General features: G+C 41.1%; 1 protein-coding gene across 4 annotated transcripts in view; it reads right to left on the bottom strand.

The window, feature by feature from the left end:
* Positions 1-314: 314 nt before the first annotated feature.
* The window catches only part of DSCAM (DS cell adhesion molecule), a 312819-nt gene continuing 292121 nt past the window's right edge, over positions 315-21012 (bottom strand). For all 4 annotated transcript variants that reach the window (XM_069945870.1, XM_069945869.1, XM_069945872.1 and 1 more), the window contains 2 exons: positions 19568-19870; positions 315-1436 (listed from right to left, as the gene is read on the bottom strand). In XM_069945870.1, coding sequence (XP_069801971.1) covers positions 1084-1436; positions 19568-19870 — 656 coding nt within the window. In that variant the 3' untranslated portion in view covers positions 315-1083. The remainder of the gene's footprint in view (positions 1437-19567; positions 19871-21012) is intronic.

Raw genomic sequence — 21012 nt, 5'->3', positions numbered from 1 at the left:
CAGATGTAAGACCAAACATTTCAAAAATGTTTTCTTTTTTTTGTTTTTAATTAGGTAATTTTAGTTATTGGGCCATATATATATATATATATATATATATATATATATATATATATATATAGATAGATATATGTATTCTGTAATATTAGCATATTTTACCCATATTTGTGTCCATATAGATGTCCAAGCAGCTGAATTTCCATTAAACAACAAGGAAACAGACTTTGTAACTTTGCAGTCACTGGCTGCATGTTGGGAATGTACAGTATGTGGATCAGAGCCCTTATGGTTTCGGTGATAGCCCTTCATCACATGCCTGACTTTACAGAAAGATAATTCTGGAAATTTCACATGACAAATAAAAAGGAGGTAATATTTAAAAAAATTGCTTTCTCAAAAACTTACAGGATTCCACACATTGGGTTGGAAAATGAAACTTATTTTAAAGCCTTATATAGTGCATATTCTACCTATCGGTAAAGAAAATAATGATGATGATAATAATAATAAAGATAATTAAAAAATAATCAGTTGAGCCAGCAAATTAAAGCAGGCATCACAGCAGAAGGCAGAAGACCCTTTATTTCTCAAAGACAAAATTTAACGGCTCATAATAATGGAAATAAAAAAATCTATATTCTCCGATAGAATTCTATGTAACCAAAAATAATAATTGGAAAAAAAAGTTAGATTTTATGACAATGATTTTTTTCCCTCTGTAGCTGTGAAATTTAATATCTGGAATCTCTTTAGATCAGGTGTTTAGGGACGTTCAAGTAAAATGTTCTCATGCACCAGATGGTAGAAAAACAATGTTGGTACAAATGTAACCAAAAAACATAAGAACCCAAATCCCTTTGACATCCGGTTAGAGATGAATGTTCTAAAGGTGACCAAAAGGAAAATCAAAAAGAAACAGCGTCTTTGCACAGTTTTTGTAAATTTGTCATTTCAATGTTTTGGCAATCTTTTATTTTTTTTTCTCTTTTCTTTAAATTATAAATGTTGGAATTCAGTAGAAAAAGGTAGCTTTGATTTGCATTTTTTTGTATCCGTTAGTATTTACAAGCTTTTTTCTTGTTGTTATACCAGGGTGTAAGATTTTGTGTACGGGTTATTTCCTTTCAAGTGCCCCCGGGAGTCCAGCAGTGATTCCTGTGAACTGCTTATTTTAGCTGCCTGTCCAAGCTCTGTGGCCTCTCGTGGAGGTACCGGTGCAGCTGCTGCCGCCCCCGCGCTGGGCTGCCACGACTGTACTTCACGTGCTGAAGGGTTTTCCATGGGTATTGGTTCCAGAACTGTGGGTCGCTTCAGGGTTCGGCTTTTCTGAGGTTCCAAGCAAGCCTGCCCTAAACCCAAGTCTCTGCTAGTTCCTGAAGCACCACGATTTAATAAAAAGTCCATTCTAAGGTATGGCGGCAAGTTCATCACATCACCTTGAGAAGAAAAAAAATAAAAACATACAGATGTAAGTATATAATAATTGCACATACAGAATATATTTGGCAATTCCTTTAAGGGTTTGTACAAATTTGGACCAAAATTTTTTTCCCGAAACAGTGCCACAGTGTCCATAGGCTGTGTGTGGTACTAAAACTCGGTTCAAGTCAACAAGTCAGAATGAGACGTTAACATTTTTTATAGGCGCATATCATACAGTTAATCAAAGTCTGACAGAAGGCATAATTTTAGGCATCTATTTGGATTTAAGAGGGTGAAATCAAGTTATATAGTGCTCTAAGTCTAAATCACTACCAGTCACAGAAATATGTCAAAAGTTTTTATTGGTCATGGTCTGAGTATTGAGGTCGCAACCGATGAGTAGAACAAGTGGGGAGAAAGTCTCCCTGTTCTGTGTCTGAGGCCTGGACAATCCTATAGACTTAAATTAGGAGTTGGGCCAGGTTACATAAGCTAGGAGAGAACATGCTTAGGTCAAATTCCTCCCGACTCCTTCTCCTTTTCCTGATCGATTAGGGTCTGAACACTAAGACCTCAGCTGATCAAAATTTTTGATTTGTCTTTATTAGTGTAGAGTACAGCATTCTCTGAGTGAATGATTGGCATTTGACCCCCGGCGGCTGGAGAAGTTAGTTGCCACCTTAGGGCTACCAGGAAAACATGGATACAGCCTCCATGTTGTCCAGGACTCCCTAGGGTGGCATCTAACTTCTCCAGCTGTCAAGAGTCAAGTTCTAAGATTGTAGGTTTGGAAAACTTTGCCGAAGCCAAACAATACAGCAAATATGCTCAACACTAGTCTTTATGACATTGATATTTGAGACCTGCATTTAGTACTGTAGTGTACTGTGCTAGAGATCAAGTAATCACATGGTCAAGTCCACTAGGGTTAAGAAAAACATACCAAATGCCAGAATTCAAAAGGTCAAATCAAAATGGTAGGAACAAAAACTACAGCTGAACCTGCAAACATCAATTACCATGTGGCTACACAGCAAAACTTAAATATACATTTGTTATAATTGTATTTGTACTGACCTGCAGGATAGCGCAAACATGTCATGTGTATTGCATAAAGAACACAGTAAAAATAGAACCCTAAACTAGCAGCAATATCAACGTTAACAATTGATCTGCCCATAAAACAGCTTCGAAAAAAGTTCAGGAGAGGAGAGATAAGGGCTGGAGACTGTAACCATCAGCAACAGTGCACAATTCAGGAGAAAAGAGATAAGGGCTGGAGTCTGCACAATTAACAAAAATAGATAAGGGCCATGTACCCAATTTGCCAATCTTTAGGATGTAAAATATAGCCGTTTTACCTGCTCAGAAAACAGGAAAAAATTCCAGGCTTAAAATAAATAAAAGTTATATTATATATATATATATATATATATATATTTAAAAATGCAAAGGTGGCCATAACCTTATCTTGGTTAATATGGAATCGCCAATTCCCAGTAAACTCTTTTAAACTCTTATCTTAAGGATAATTGGATTTTAATACTATCAATCCCACTTTTTACAGAACTGCTGATACTACGAGGGACGTCTCCACTGCAGCCGCTGCTGCCCCATGAATAAAACAGGATTTATCTATCCCTTTCTGTTTCCAATTTGTTAAGGGACAATGGAGCTGAGCGATCTTGTTATCCAGACAAAGCTTTATTAAGTTTGGAGCAGGGATCATTGCCCCGCAGCTCTAATTACTTTCTCTCAGCATCGCAACATCTTATTACCAAAGAAAGTAAAGCATTGTGCTGTATCAGCCCCGGACACTGCATTGTTCAATAATTCACAGGTTAAAAAACTAATTAGCGACATAATGTTAGTCTGCTTAAAGGGGATCTCCTCCTGGTTACCTTCTTTACTGTAGCCCATTGGCCTTTCCAATTTCTGTGGCAGTAATCTTCCTTGGTGTTTTTTGTACTTTATACTCATTGTTATTTAGAGGGGATTTAAGGCCTATGTCTTGCATCACACTGCAGCCCTGATAATTCTGATTGTCTGCAGAAACTCACCAGAAATGGGAAGCATTTCAATTAAAGGGATTTTTTGGGACTTTAAGATATGTGCCCCGATGAATGGAATGAGCTGCAGTACCAGGTACAGTCACTGTCAGATGTACGGAGGTGGGTCTGATAAGCAATAAAGAGACTGCAGATGTCACTTAAAGGAGAAGTCAGGCCAGATCTATTTTTTTAGTGAGTTCTGGGGAGGGGGCGGATAAGAGAAATAAAGTGCTCTTACCTCCCCCACTCCAGAGCTGGTGGCTGCATCCTGCCGCTCCGGTCCCTGGGTCTTTGCTCACTTCCTGGTCTGAGCTGGGACCCGGGTGGTGACGTGTGAGGTGGGGAACTGACTTGGCTGCTGACTGGCTAAGCGCACCTCACACATCACCACCTGGGTCCCAGCTCAGACCAGGAAGCGGCCTGGGACGAAGACACTGGAGCAGTGGTATGTGGCCACCAGTGCTGGAGAGGGGGAGGTACGAGCATGTTATTTCTTTTACTTTCCCCAGCACTTGCTAAACAAATGGCCGAACTTCTCCATTAAGTGCCATTGCCCCTTCAATCAGTTAAATGGTGAAGCTGCTGGGAATCAGGCATCCAATAAACTGCTATTAATGGTCTATCCTAAGGGTCCATTTACACAGAAAGATTATCTGACAGATTATCTGCCAAAGATTTAAAGGGGTTATCCAGCACTACAAAAACATGGCCCCTTTTCCCCCTCTCTTCTCTCCAGTTCAGGTGTGGTTTGCAATTAAGCTCCATTTACTTCAATGGAAATTAGTTTGAAACCCCACCCAATCTGGAGACAAGAGAGGGGGAAAAGTGGCCGTGTTTTTGTAGCGCTGGATAACCCTTTTAAATCCGAAGCCAGGAACAGACTATAAACAGAGATCAGGTCATAAAGGAAAGCCCAAGATTTTTCCTTTTTTCAAATCCATTCCTGGCTTTGGCTTCAAATCTTTGGCAGATAATCTGTCAGATAATCTTTCTGTCTACGTGGACCTTAAGAATGGGCCATCAATATTAAAGGGGTAGTGTGGCGGTAAACAATTATTCACAGAATAACACACATTACAAAGTTATACAACTTTGTAATGTATGTTATGTCTGTGAATGGCCCCCTTCCCCGTGTCCCACCACCCCCACCCGTGTACCCGGAAGTGTGGTGCGCTATACATACCTGTCACGTGCCGACTCGTCTCCGATCTTCAGTCAGCGATGTCGTCTTCAGCCGAATCCCTCCGTCCGTCCTGAGTGCCGGCCGCCCTCTGCCGCGTCAACTGTGCTCAGCCAATCGCGGCTGAGCAGCCGATGACGCGGCCGCGTCATCAGCTGCTCAGCCGCGATTGGCTGAGCCAAACTGTGCTCAGCCAAACGAGGCTGAGCATCTGATGACGCTGAAGAGGGCGGCCGGCACTCAGGACGCTCGGAGGGATTCGGCCCGGCCGTCCGAAGACGGCATCGCTGACTGAAGATCGGAGACGAGTCGGCACGTGACAGGTATGTATAGTGCACCACACTTCCGGGTACACGGGTGGGGGTGGTGGGACACGGGGAAGGGGGCCATTCACAGACATAACAAACATTACAAAGTTGTATAACTTTGTAATGTGTGTTATTCTGTGAATAATTGTTTACCGCCGCACTACCCCTTTAATGTCCTGGAAAATGCCTTTAAAGGAAACCAGCTTTTCATGAACTGATTTCCTGGTAAGCTTATGCTAATACTCATTAGAGATGAGCGAACCAGGTTCGGGTTCGGGTTCGAGTCCATCCGGCATTTGATTAGCGGGGGCTGCTGAAGTTGGATAAAGCTCTAAGGTTGTCTGGAAAACATGGATACAGCCAATGACTATATACATGTTTTCCACATAGCCTTAGGGCTTTATCCAAGTTCAGCAGCCACCACTAATCAAATGCCGAAAGTTCGGGTTCGGATGGACTCGAGCATGCTTGAGGTTTGCTCATCTCTAATACTCATCAGTCAATCAGAACAAGCCGAGCTACAGCATAATACATAGGAAGGGACAGAGTAGCAACCTAAGCCACTGACAGGAGGTGGATTTCAGACTCCATTAGACAAATAAGATAGATAGAAAGACAGATAGGGGGCAGATAGATAGATAAATAAACAGAAAGATAGGAGATAGATAGAGGACAGATAGATACTGTAGATAATAGATAGGAGATCTTAAATACAACACATAACCTATAACCTTAAATTTCTAAAGTCTCATACTCTAAATTCAATCAGGAAAAATATCGGCCATGCCCTTGACCACATGACGTGTCCTGTCCCCCCTCAGGAGAACCCTTATTTTACCATAAAATGGAAACACTAATTGAAGGTTGCGTCCGCAGAGTGGGGCAACACATTGTGCGGCTGGATTAGTCACTGCGCTGAACGCCGCCACTTACTGTGCTGGCAAATATCTGACACAAACACAAATGCTAAAAAAGAAATCAGGATCAATTGTGTGTCCACCTGAAATAAGAGCATTACCATTACAAATAAGCCCTTAACCCCTTCTGGACTGGGCTAATTTTTGTTTTTGCGTTTTCGTTTTTTCCTCCTTGTGCTTTCGGCGATGTTTATTTATTTTTATTTATAAAATGGGAAAAGGGGGGTGATTTGGTCTTTTATTAGGGGAGGTTTTTTTATTTTTTTATTAATAAAAACACTTTATTCTTTTTTTTACATACGGTAATTAGAAGCTCCCTAGGGGACTTCTATATATATACACAGCACTGATCTCCCATTGAGATCAATGCTGTGTATATAACAGAGCCTCCGATCCATCAGAACGGTGCTCTATTGCTCTATTATAATGGTCTGCTGCAGACCATCTAAATAGATTGCCGAGGCGGGATCAGCGTCATTCCGACGCTGAGCCCGGTCAGCTCACTACAACGGATCTCCCCTCTGCGATCGCATCGCAGGGGGGAGATCCCCCACTAGACACCAGGGACAGGGGCCACATACACTATACAAATGCAGCTGTCAGCTTTGACAGTCGCATGACGTCGTTAAGGGGTTAAAGGAACACAGCCTAGAAGTATATAAATGGGATTTTATGATACCTCCTAACTGCGGATGCAACTATTCACGAGACGTCTTTAGCTCCACCCTTATTATACAGGAGATCTGGCAAGGGTAGTTTTGCAGGCAGTCTATTTTTGCAATATACAGTATTTTTGATGCCAAAAAGTTTTTTAAAAGAAATGACAGGGGGAGTGACTCCTATAAGACCCAAAACTGAATAACTGTACGTGATTTATAATGTAATTAATGCCGAGTCTCTTCCTGCCTCTTCTGGAGGATCCTCTATGAATAGCTGCAGCTTGTCACTACAGCAATTACACCCCTACAACCCAGTGTTTACTATGGAGTGAGCTATAAATACCCACCGCCGGCATATCCCGCAGTAATTAGATTCCAAGATGAAACTTTAAAGCCATTTTCTCTGACGGATTTGGAAGTGAAATGTGAACATTAGATTTTTTTTGATATTGGAAAACAGATTAGTTTAAGCTTTCAGCTTTTTTCATCATTATCTACAGATCTTAAGAGTGATCGGATCACTGGTGTCTTCTGTGAGATTACCACCAGTGTGCAGATGTTGGATCATGGGGTGATTGTAGGTATAAATGAACAAGCAAGTGTCAGAGGTCTGAAAATTATTTTTTAAACTTATTTCAGGTACATCACTTTAAGATTAGTGCTGCGGTCCTTTTTTTGAACTGCCGCCTGGTTCCTGTGCACAGCACCGGTTTACTCTCGAGCACCAGACCGGCCTTAAGCACTGGAGGCGGCCCTGCCGTCCCCCAGTGTGACAATCTTCTTTTCCCTCTGTGACGCAGCTCCATTAGAATCAATGGAGCCGCATCATAGAGGGAAGGGGTTTCACCACACCAGGGGCAGGCGGGCGGGCGCTTCAGGCTGGTCTGGTGCCCAGGAATAGATCAGCCCTGTGCGCGGATCAAAAAAAGGACCACACCACCAGCATCCCCACGCCAGTCTTTTCATGTAAAAATCTTACAGCGATGTACCCTATGGTACATTTGCTTTAAGGTCTAGGACAAAAAGGTGATGGCTGGTGACCAAATAATAGCTTGAAGTCGTAAGAAAGCATAGTTACATACAGATGTTTGGTAACATAACTAGAACCCCTACATTTTTACATACTCAAGTTGAAATGTCCCTGACTTACCCTCCATCATTGGTAACGTCCCCCTTTTTCTTGGTCACATAGCTTATATTGTATTTGTGTGTTCTAAAAATGTGTTTATTTGGGTCTTTATCAGTTCCAGCCGAGAGTAATGTTGGTGCACACCTGGTAGTGGTGTCTGTGAAAACAGTATTTGGAAGTGTTGAGGTCATCTGTTTTAAAATAAGACACGTGACTGAGAAAAAAAAGGGAACGCTACCAGTAATGGCGGGCGAGTCAGCAAGAGTTCATCTTGGCTGTGTAAAATGGGGGGGACATCTAGTTATTTTGTCCAACCCCTGTATTTGATAAAAATAAAAGAAGACAAGGCACCATCAAGTCCATAACCCTAATGCATTGATCCAAAAGAACTTCTTATACAGCTGGTCTCTTCACATGGAGGAGGTGATCCCTCAGGAACCAGGGCCACAAGTTGATTCCATTCTCTGCCTTTAGGTATCACATATTCCATTAAGTGTTATGAAATATATATTGGGACCTTATCCTATGGTTTGTCAATAGAGATGAGCGAACCGGGTTCGGGTTCGAGTCGATCCAAACCCGAACGTTTGGTATTTGATTAGCTGGGGCTGCTGAACTTGGATAAAGCTCTAAGGTTGCCTGGAAAACATGGATACAGCCATGACTATATCCATGTTTTCCACATAGCCTTAGGGCTTTATCCAACTTCAGTAGCCAAAGCTAATCAAATGCTGAAAGTTTGGGTTCGGATCGACTCAAGCTTGCTCGAGGTTCGCTCATCTCTAGTTGTTAACCATTGTTTATTTGGTAGCCTAGAGTATGTACACGTCACAAAGAAGTTCTTGAGCTGCCTGAATACGACATGGATAGTCTTTTATCTGAATCTAAGTATTCCCATTTCAACAAATTATGCCCTATCCCCAGTATCCACAAGATTAAGGGGCCCCTCACAGTCTTGAGGATGGGAAACCTAAAATCCCTTCTGGATGGAGCCGAGGGCCACTTTTGGCTATCTGTAGAAGATAAATACAGTGTGAGCACCCATGTGTGGCCAACTGCTAGGATTTCAGGGGGCTCCCACAATGTTTTAGCAATGCCTTATACAATGGACACCGTGGATATGATCTAACTATGATATAACTATGATATAAGATGGGAATACCTTCCATTCGGAAAAGTCAAAACCGAATAGGCATGGTGCTTGGTGGTCCCATCTTATAGACCACTACCATTTCTGTCCATCATTAAGACATCTTGAAAGAACCAGTACTGGAATTATCTAGTTTTATTCTTAACAATGTGCCTTCAAGACATTAACTTAATATGTTCTTCCAGTCTGTTCTGATATATTTGATAATTGTGAATGAACTATAGCGCTATGGTCGGTACAGGGGTATTTAGTTGTATTGCAATAATGGTAAAGCGATGGTAATACGTATATATCTTATACTGGAGAAACCAGTGAAAAGAGGTTAGCTGTGAATGAATGAACAATCACAATCAGGTGGATACTGGGTGTGTGACTTTGTAACAATCTCCAATAGCGGTATACCGTTATCACACGTAGTGAAACTAAAGTAATTTCATATGCTTTGTGACAATGTCCTACCTGTGTTTGGCAACAAGTTCTCTCTGCGTTGGTTATCCTGTAAAGTTCATCTTGCAAGGTGCGGTGAGGGAAGATCCTTGCTATCGGGGTTGGGAGCGAGCCCCGGCCGGCGGCTCTGCTGCTACCAAATTCACCCGGCACAATAGAGTAAGTTCAAAGGAGTCCACGTTTAGGTGACGTCACTCTAGTGGATACGGAGGCCGATGTATGGCAAAAGAACATCAGATGTTCTTTTGCCATACATCGGCCTCCGTATCCACTAGAGTGACGTCACCTAAACGTGGACTCCTTTGAACTTACTCTATTGTGCCGGGTGAATTTGGTAGCAGCAGAGCCGCCGGCCGGGGCTCGCTCCCAACCCCGATAGCAAGGATCTTCCCTCACCGCACCTTGCAAGATGAACTTTACAGGATAACCAACGCAGAGAGAACTTGTTGCCAAACACAGGTAGGACATTGTCACAAAGCATATGAAATTACTTTAGTTTCACTACGTGTGATAACGGTATACCGCTATTGGAGATTGTTACAAAGTCACACACCCAGTATCCACCTGATTGTGATTGTTCATTCATTCACAGCTAACCTCTTTTCACTGGTTTCTCCAGTATAAGATATATACGTATTACCATCGCTTTACCATTATTGCAATACAACTAAATACCCCTGTACCGACCATAGCGCTATAGTTCATTCACAATTATTATATTTGCAACATATTGATGTAGAGGATTCGGAACCCTCTGGATCTATAGAGCGGCATAGTGGTTCGTTATCTGCAGTGCAGCGCCGCACAGTGTAAACTAGCACGGAATACACGTTTATTATCTGATATATTTGATACTCTTCAGTACAAAAAGTTATTTCCCAGAAGTCAAACCATGAATCAGTGATAATGTCTTTGTTATTCCAGACTGCGCAGTCAAAGTCTCTGAAAAATCCGAAGAAAAAAAGAATTCAAGGCAGGCAAGGCAGAAGATATAAAAGCAGCCCGAGTTTTACGATGAGCTGAAGAGTGTGATCAATGTGTCACTAGGGCAGGAGAACCAGTGTGCCATAACAAATACTGAATTATTACATGTGATCATAAACTGCTTTATGAGGGAACTTTTCTTAGGCTGTCGGTTAAGGGAACCAAAGAAAAAAAAAAAAAGAACCCTCCATAATTCTAAGTCTGGAGATAGACTATTTGGTATTAAGTCGATGGGAGCTATACAAGATGGAGAATAAAAACAGTTTGGAATTTCGAGATATTAAAACCATAATTTTTGCATTTCATATTAATAAGTAGAGAACAGGGAGAGCATGTGACGCCTCAATAATGTAGTTATTGTGGGATGTTCATAGAGATGCAGCTATATATCACAATGTTCCCAAGCAGCAATGAAGACATCAGAGACTGTGCGCTGTAGCTTGGAGCAAGTCACATTATTAACAGTTCATACTAGTATAAAACCGAGGATAATGAATTCCTGAAACTGGGCTTAGGCGGACTTACCCCCACGCCCCCTTACTCTCTGTAAATGAGATCTCTCCAAAACATAATCTAGAATGGAGCCATCTATACTGGAGATCATCCTAAAAGGACCTTAGATACTGACAGTTATGAAATCCTATAGTCTTCGGGATGGACGGGGTAATATTCCTGCTTGAGAAGACTGCAAAGCTTGTGTAAGGAGGAAATGCTTCCTGGGGGGGGGGGGGGATAAAATATACAAAATAGCTCTCCCTCACAAGGAATTGTTCTCTGGTGCCACCTGTTGGAGGCGGCCTCCATTTAAGTTCTATGGGTTGGATCACCACCATTACTCTAAGGCTCAGCCAGCTTTCAAAATTGTGTACAAATAGTAACCATATATTTAATGCAACCCCATGGGAAACCCCATCGCATCACCATATGACGCAACTGCATTAGTAATAGTAGTTGTGTATCAGGCCATGGTGCCTGATTCTTAAAGGAACAACCTTTGTAAAATTTAAGACTAATTCTTCATAGGGAACCTGATCGTGTGTTTCCTTGGTTGTCAGCATTGTCTATGGAAGGAAAGACAATGACTCTGCGCTTGTCCAGGTGAACATGGAACAATGCTGAATAAATCATCCATCGATGATGAGGCAGGGCACCCCGGCCAGGATCTATTTTCCACTTCATATATTTTTAAAGGCGAAAGATAATGATCTTCTCACCGTCCAGCGGAACCAAGGATGAAACCAAGACGTCTCCCTGAACGAGAGCTTCCCAAGACTCCCTGAATTGCCTGTCTTGCAACTTTTTTTTACTGTTATAGATTCTTTGGATTCCTTCAAGGTCTGGTTTGTTGGCACCAATTCATTTATCTGATAAACGCTGCTCTCCTGTGAACCTGTATCTATCTACCCAAGTAGCCACTGCCAAGATTATTGGTGACGTACTACGTCTTTCCCAATAACTTTCTAATAGCTCAGAACTTTACTATATGCAAACTACTACTACTCCTGGCTCTGTAACTAACCCCCTCCCAACACTACACCAGAGGATGGGACAATAAGGCTTCAGTACAGCATCAACTTCCCCAGACAAGATGAAGATATAATGCATCAGCCAAGACATTTCCAGGAGAGTGCTGGGTGTATGAGAACACAAGGGGTTAAGTTGAGGCACAATACAGAAGAGGCGCAGATGGTGCCCGCAGGCTCCAGCAATTATTTTCATAATATTCTTTTTTTTTTAAGTCAGTACAAGATATAAAGTTACCCAGGCAAAGAAAAGTCCTTATATTGCAAATCCAGCGTCTGCTGCCAAGAGCCTTTATATTCTCACAATCCTTTGTCACTGCGACTGTCCTGAAACTGAGCCATGTATATTATCATACTGGATATAGAAATCAGAGGAAGAGAGGAGTGAGAAGGGGCAGCCACACAACTATAGAAACTATACAGACTACCTATATCAGGGTAATAGATACTATGCTATACAGAGCACTACCACCCCCAAGATGCTATAATGTAATTATATCATACTGTATATACAGGGCACTACAACCACCAACATACCAACTACCGTTACTGACCATATATATATATATATATATATATATATATATATATATATACAGATAAAGGGGTAGAACGCCACTGTGTCGACTTACAGTCAATATGCTTCCAGCTTGAGGGTGCACGACCCCTGATACCTTCAGAGTAGTAACGTAGAAAGGGAAGAGACGGCACTTCGAAATAAGGTGAAGGTGTATTCTATTCACCCAACACATGTGGCAACGTTTCGACTCTGCTCTTGAGAAAACAAACCAAAAATAAAGTGCCCTAAAGGTAGGTAATCTGGATGGTTCAAATACCAAAACAAATTTATAAGGGCCAAAAGCCCAGATCACATCCAGTAAACCTACCACTAAGTAAAACGTAACTTTTAATAACTTTCAAATAGAAATAATAAGTATAAAGTTGTGCTCATTAAAATCACAGAGCTTCCATAACCTTCTACAGTGAATCAACCTATATCTGTATAGTCATAGTAGCTGCAGACTACTGACTACCTCGTAGTATATTACTATCTAACTGGGCTATGAAAGCAATGAATTTAAAATCAACCGCACAGCCCCTCAACAGCCCCTCCTCCTGATGAAGCCCATGTGTGGGTGAAACTAGTTGAGGGGCTGTGTGGTTGATTTTAAATTCATTGCTTTCATAGCCCAGTTAGATAGTAATATACTACGAGGTAGTCAGTAGTCTGCAGCTACTATGACTATACAGATATAGGTTGATTCACTGTAGAAGGTTATGGAAGCTCTGTGATTTTAATGAGCACAACTTTATACTTATTATTTCTATTTGAAAGTGATTAAAAGTTACGTTTTACTTAGTGGTAGGTTTACTGGATGTGATCTGGGCTTTTGGCCCTTATAAATTTGTTTTGCTCTTGAGAAAGACTCTAGAGCAGAGTCGAAACGTTGCCACACATGTTGGGTGAATAAAATGCACCTTCACCTTATTTCGGAGTGCCGTCTCTTCCCTTTCTACGTTATATATATATATATATATATACACATATATACACAGTGGTACCTTGGTTTAAGAGCGTTTTGATTTAAGAGCTCACAGTTTTTCAAAATTGTGACTTGGTTTAAGAGCATTGCTTTGGTTTAGGAGCTCCCTGTACTGGGTGGAAGGGGGAGTGGGGGAGGGGCATGGCCTGCATAGCGAGGTCTACAGCACTGTACTCTGACCCAGGAATCTCCCTCACCTTCCAAATCATAGCAGATCCACTTCAGGCTGGGGCTTACATCAGGGGACAGGACTGTGGAGGTAATCTCTTCATAGCTGTAACCCCTATATCCCCGGACAGAGAGTGCTGCTATACTGTACCCACATCTGCCCTGCTCATTCCTTCATACTCCCTGCCATCTCTGTCCGCCATAGTGTTTCCCATCCTCTCCTGTACAGTAACTTATAATATCACATATTCTGCTGTTTCTGAATGTTTGTTTCATTTGTTTTACATGTTATTCAGAATAATAAATCATTATTTTTGGGGCGTGGAACCAATTGTCTGCATTGTCTATGATTTCTTATGGGAAAATTTGCTTTGGTTTAGGAGTGGATTTGGATTACAAGCGCAGTCCTGAAACAAATTAAGCTCATAATTCAAGGCACCACTGTATATAGCACTACAAGCTCAATAGGACCACCATTGAACATGACCAAAATATAACTCTATTATGCACTATATATAAAAAAAACGACAGGACATAACTATGCTACAATTCTATTATACTCTATACATAGGACCCCCCCCCCCCCCCCCCCCCCTCAACATGACCGACCACTGGACTTGACCATACTACAATCCTATTATAGAAACATAGAAGATTGTTGGCAGGAAAAGACCACTGGGTCCATCTAGTCTGCCCTTTTAGTATTTCCCTTCTTATTATCTTAGGATAGATATATGTTTATCCCAGGCATGTTTAAATTCTGTTATTGTAGATTTACCAACCACATCTGCTGAAAGTTGTTCCAAGCATCTACTACTCTTTCAGTAAAGTAATAGTTTCTCATGTTGCTTCTGATCTTTCCCTCAACTAACCTCTTACTCTAATTATACTATATACATAGGAGACTACAACGCCCAACATCACCCAAACGCTGGAGTCGAGCATTAATACAATTCTATTACACCCTATAAGTAGAACACTACAACCCTTAACAAGACACGACCATAATATAACTTTAAATACATAGGACACTACAGCCCCAACATGACCATAACACAATTTTATTACACTCTCTACATGGAGCACTACACCTGTGTACCTTTGCTGACACAGATTATGGAGGCTGTGGTGCAGGGTTTACAGCTCACTGCCTCCTGTGACTTCTGGTACTTCTATAAATAGTGGCGTCCTATCTCCCTGCAGGACTCCTGCCCCCGCACTAAATCAGGACGATGTGTAACTGACCATGAAGAGTGCCGATATTAAGCTTGCACCATAAGAGCCTGGGTGCCACTTCAGGGTCATTTCCTTCAGGAGAGTTCAGAGCTTAGAACATGGGATTTGCTTCCATCTGCAGTAATGAACTGTCCAATGTGATTTACACAACGCTCAGCGAGCAAAATAGTCTACGGAGCCCAGAGCATTTTACCACCTCCATATTCTTGGGCCATAAACGATGACCGTACGCCATCCAATATGCATCCCCAATAATGGGACAATTATCCTTAAAGGGCTTTACCAGCTACCATTTGTCACCTGTCCAGTAAAATGTCAGCCCCCGAGTCTCCTCTGACATGTCCTGCACTCTATTCACTGTCCACGGGACTGACAGAGATAGTGTTATAGGCTCCTTTTCTTTAAGATTAGGATACAGTAAGATGTGTCCCGTCTCACCTTCTCTTTAGTTAAGTGACAAAATATGGTTTCTCCATTCACCACAATATCCGACATGTTATTTAGGTAACAGTTTCTATATTTGCCCCATAGACTTAACACAAGCTTTGCACTATGTAATGTGTCTGAACATATTGAGATTAGAAATAAGGTGATAATGGTCAAATCTGTATTTGGCATACAACAGGGTAATCTTTTATCCGTGATGGAAGCATGTATCTTTAGTGTTTCATCATTCCCCAGAGTTTAAACCACGTAAACAGCAAGAGTCCTAGAAGGCTGCAAAACATATTGGAATCCATAAAACCACTCTATAAGCATTCTCATAGTCACTGGAGACAGAACATGAAGCCCCGGAGCGTGTCTTCTGGCGGTAGAATCCATTACCCGCTAAAAACATGAAAAGCAATCGATGAGCAGCAACATGTAGAGACTATGTGAGAAATGAAGTGCATCACATGACAGACCATATATAGTCATGTCACAGTGTTATAGTAGTTTTATTATTATTCATAAAAGCAGTGCTCTAGTATTTATATTCTTGTACATAGGAGCAGTATTAAAGTAGTTATATTCTTTTATACAGGAGCAGTATTATAGTAGCTATATTCTAGTATATAGCAGCAGTATTATAGTAGTTATATTCTTGTACATAGGAGGCCGAATTATAGTAGTTATAGTCTTGTATATAGGAACAGTATTATAGTAGTTATATTCTTGAATATAGAATCAGTATTATAATAGTTATATTCTTGTATATAGAGCAGTATTATCAGTGCATATATTCTTGTATATAGGAGCAGTAATACAGTAGTTATATCCTTGTGTATATGAGCAGTATTATTGCAGTTATACTCTTGGACATAGGAGCAGTATTATAGTAGTTATATTCTTGTATATAGGAGCAGTATTATAGTAGTTATATTCTTGTACATAGGAGCAGTATTATAGTAGTTATATTCTTATACATAGGAGCAGTATTATAGTAGTTATATTCTTGTATATAGGAGCAGTATTATAGTAGTTATATTCTTGTATATAGAGAGCAGTATTATAGTAGTTATATTCTTGTAGATAGGAACAGTATTATAGCAGTTATATTCTTGTATATAGGAGCAGTATTATAGTGGTTTTATTCTTGTAAATAGGAGCAGTATTATAGTAGTTATATTCTTGTATATAGGAGCGGCATTATAGCTGTTCTATTCTTGTATATAGGAGCAGTATTATAGTAGTTATATTGTTGTACATAGGAGGCAGTATTATAGTAGTTATATTCTTGTATATTGGAGCAGTATTATAATAGTTATATTGTTGTACATAGGGAGCAGTATTATAGTAGTTATATTTTTGTATACAGGAGCAGTATTATAGTAGTTATATTGTTGTACATAGGGAGCAGTATTACAGTTATAATATAGTATTGTGGCTAAAGAATTTTTTCTATGTCTAAAGAATCTTCTGCAATCTTTTACCTCTTTGCATTTCAGAATCCATACCTTTTTAGTTTTATCACTGACGTTTCTGCTGCATTGATTTATACTGTAGAAATTGTAAAGATTTTTTTTTTTTTGCTACATTTCCATTAATGTGTAATTTATCTCATTGTTGCAGTGGAAGATGTACTGAGAGGAAATCATTTTTCTACCATTCACACAGTCCTCTTATAATGTGTTAGCACACTTCTGTATCTAGTACAATATCTTCTCTTTCATTACAGCATCGACTGTTGCTAGGACAACGCTCAGTGTGCCCTAACAACCACCTTAGGGCGTGTTCAGACAGGGTGGATTTGCGGTGCAGACTTCTGCAGTACATTACAATACAATACATATGGATGGGGCTTAGATCTGCAGAATTCCTTTTATTCCGTGAGGATGGGGCTGTCAGGCTGCCGCATGCTCCTTCAGTCGCAGACATGTCCAGATTTCCAATGTGCATCTCACCCCATGTGGTAAATCCACAAACTGCTGCATGTAATACATGCACATTTTGTTGTGGAATTGTCATGCATTTGCAACAATATCAATTTTTTTCCACGTCTAACATCATTCTTATTTTAGGTCCTGTCTATGTCCCCAGTGTGGTGCACAACCTGTGGCCCTTTGGCAATCGAGGCAAATGTTATTTTTCAGCAGCTGAAGGGCCACCTGCTATAGGGATTCCCTTATTCTTAACTGTAGAGGAAAACTCTATAATCCAATTAAAGGGTGGAGAGTTCTCATAATAAAGAGATGCACTGCCCCAATGCAAAATCCTTAGCTGGACCCCTAACTATAATGCCTCATATATAGTGTCTGTCTCCTCATATAACAAGGAAAGACCTGATGGACCCCCTTAGGTTCCTGGGTCTAGATGCAAACGCACCCTGTGTATGTCAAAGGGTTTAATGGCTGGGATACGAGTAACATATAACATAGATGAGCTAAGCTATGTACTCACTCCAGGGCAGGATAGCACAGTAATGCCTTAGGAGTGTGTGACTGATTCAGTCACATGGGGTACATCACTGGTTCCTATTAAAATGAAATTCACTGGCACCCCAATCCATGCACCTGGAATACAATTGCACTACATCCCACTGTGCTCCTCAGGATACTAACTGGTTAGTGATGGGCGAATTCGCTAAATTGTTCAGGTTTGGCAATGTTCTCCAAAGCTGAATGCTTGGCATTTGAATTCCGTCGGCTGGAGAAGTTTGATACCACCCTAGGGAGTTTTGAAAAACATGGATACAGCCATAAGCCATAGGATGTATCCATGTTTTTCTGGCAGCCCTAGGACGGCATCCAACATCAAATGCCGATCATTTGGGTTTAGAAAACATTGCGGAACCCAAACAGTTCATCAAGTTCCGCAAAACTGATTATGATACAACACAAGGGACGGCATCAATAGACTGTATTGCATCAGGCACTAAAGATCGTGCTATAGAAAGGAGATTTATAAATCCCTGGCTTCTCCTGGAGTGACACAAAAGAAATTCTGAACTCTGCTCCAGTCTTATTCACCGCTCCGAGCCCATTAATATACTGTCAGATACGGTTAATACAAAGCGTCTGCCAGGAACAATTAAAATTACAAAAGCATGAAATTAAAATGTAGACACTTTTTTGGACTAAGTATAAAAAAAAAAAAATTCTAGAATATAATGAAAGAAAGTTCCGGTCCGATGTTAAGCCGTTAAAGCTGCTGCTTGTCAAACTATTTGATGGTTGGTTGGTTTTCTGACAAGTAAAAAGCAGCAGAATTTTGTTTCCACAATATTCTTGTTATGAAAATCCTCAGGTTTAAAAATAACCCCGAGTCTCCGGATGTCTCCGGCTGACAGGTAAATCGCATGTGTTGGCACAATGGAAAAGGCGGGTTGTTTAGAGAGAGTCTACGAAATGTCACCCCTTTGGTTCTGCCCATTGTTTACACACAGAGGAGAGCGGCAAATAAAGAACGCCTATACCCGCTGTGATATCTGCTAAAAAGAGTAAGCCGGAAACCTGCAGAGTCTCCTCTTAAAGGGATAATGTCTTCTGTATGATTTCCTATTAGTGCTGAAACCTGATTTTGCCCAAACTAAATAGCACCTCCCCCCCCTTTACCCCCAATGGCAATAAGCCAGCTAAAAGAGGAGAGTTCTGGCTACTTTGTCTTGCAGGGTTGCATGTAATTCTGCTGTGTGGCCCCTCTTAGCTCTGTTTAGAGGGGAACCACATAACCACAGGGGTCTCTGGAAGGTAAGAGATATAACCAAGTGGACACACTAAGCTATCTGCAAGAAATACAGGAATCCTCTCTCCTAGATGTCATAAGATACGCCATACATCCTATGAATATGCTATACTAGTGCTGGGGTAGGGGACATGGCTCATTGGTAGTCGTGTTGGTTTCAGCGGAACCTTAAAGGATGTTAGGTTTTCTCCCTGTCCAGTGTTAAAATATTCTGTCAATCAAGAGAATAGTCAACTTGATACTGTATGAGATTCCCCTATGGGTATCATAGTCCTTTACAAGGTTTTAATGGATTGGTGCATGTACAGACATAAAATCTGCATTGGAATGGGTACACATGGCTTCCTAGGAAGAAAGGCCAATGATGCCCCATTCTCCTCTGTTTGTCCTTGTGAACCTGGCAAGAAATTGGGTCTATTAGGAAAGTACTGGAAGACTGTAGATTTTTACATAGACGTAATTTTCAAATCTTTATAACTTTCTTACACCAAATGATTTAAAGACAATTCTTTTTTTTCCAGAGTATCTTGTTAGGGAAAAGCAGCCTACCGTAAGGATGCGGACCTTGCAGAAGCCACTTAAAAACACACATCTACACTAACTCAAATGGTGGTCAATAAAACAGGAAGTCATATGGGTGCCAGTCTGTAGTTCCAAATCCAGAAGACAACCAAGATGCACTTACCTGGCCGATGTGCCTTTGGAGCTGCCATATTTTGCACCTTTCCGCCGTCCAGAGGTTTAGGAGGTGATGCAGTAAATCTGCATATCCCGGACTCTGATGGCGTGCTAGAGGTCAGACTGTCCGTGTACTCATTAGTCCCTGCAGTCAGTTGCTCTGATGAGGTGTCTGATATGAAGCATTCTGTGATGGTGAATTTGGCGTGTCTCAGTTGCTCCTCCATCTTTGCATGCTCATAGGCTCTTGCCAACTCTTCGTAAGTGGACGAGGCACTTTCTGTAGAGACCATGCTGCTTCTAGCTCGGTCTAGAAGAAAACAACACATTGCAATGAAACCATGGCTGCATTCACCACAAAATCATGGCTGCATTTACCATCTTTGAAACATTGGCATCTGAAGTGGGCATCATAGAGATCAGACTGGTGCTGTGAACAAGGCCTTGGCCCTCATAATCATGAGAGCCAATAGAAAAATGAGGAACAACACCACACTACCATGGCTACCTTACACGTTTACAATACAAATAGCCTCCCTAAAGTACATGGATAACACACACAGTGATGTCACAGTACAGGGATAAGGCACACAGTGATGTCACAGTACAAGGATAATGTATGTGGTGATGTCACAGTACAGGGATAAAGCATGTGGTGATGTCACAGTACAGGGAAAATACACACAGTAATGTCACAGTACAGGGATAATGCATGCAGTGATGTCACAGTACAGGGATAATGCATATGGCGATGTCACAGTACAAGGATAATGCACATAGTGATTTCACAGTACAGGGATAATGCACACTGTGATGTCACAGTACAGGGATAATACACAGTGATGCCACAGTACAAGGATAGTACACACAGTGATGTCACAGTACCGGGATAATACACACAGTGATGTCACAGTAACAGGGATAATACAGTGATGTCACAGTACAAGGATAGTACACACAGTGATATCACACTACAGGGTTAATCTAACGAAGTTGCAGCACAGGGATGAGAAGGGTATTATGTCATCATAGCACAAGAGCAATGCCTACAGAAAAGGTCACCATGTAAACAATGACATCATAAGAATAATGGACATAAAAATGTCATCTGCAGGTAACACACAGTGATGTAACAGTAAAGGGATAATAAAAAAGCAAGCATCACAGCACAGCACGTGCATGTTTAATGCCACAATACAGAGATAAAGCAATAAATCACACAGCAGCAAATGTGGTTGTATATGACATAAAATGAATATCTCACCTCTCCATTCATCATCCATATTCATCACTGACAGCACCATACCTCTGTACAGACATGGGGCCTCTCAGTTATTGGGCCCTATGGCTCTTGCTTGCCTTTTACCCCGGCAGTAATGCCCATGGACACGAGGCGTGTGTCCAGAATACTGTACCTGATAATCCAGAATCTTAAATATTTCCTTTATCCTA

Source organism: Dendropsophus ebraccatus, chromosome 11 (genome assembly GCF_027789765.1).
Source record: "Dendropsophus ebraccatus isolate aDenEbr1 chromosome 11, aDenEbr1.pat, whole genome shotgun sequence".
Classification (NCBI taxonomy): Eukaryota; Metazoa; Chordata; class Amphibia; order Anura; family Hylidae; genus Dendropsophus; species Dendropsophus ebraccatus.
Note: the sequence above shows the minus strand (reverse complement) of the source record. Positions and strands in the feature narration are given on the sequence as shown.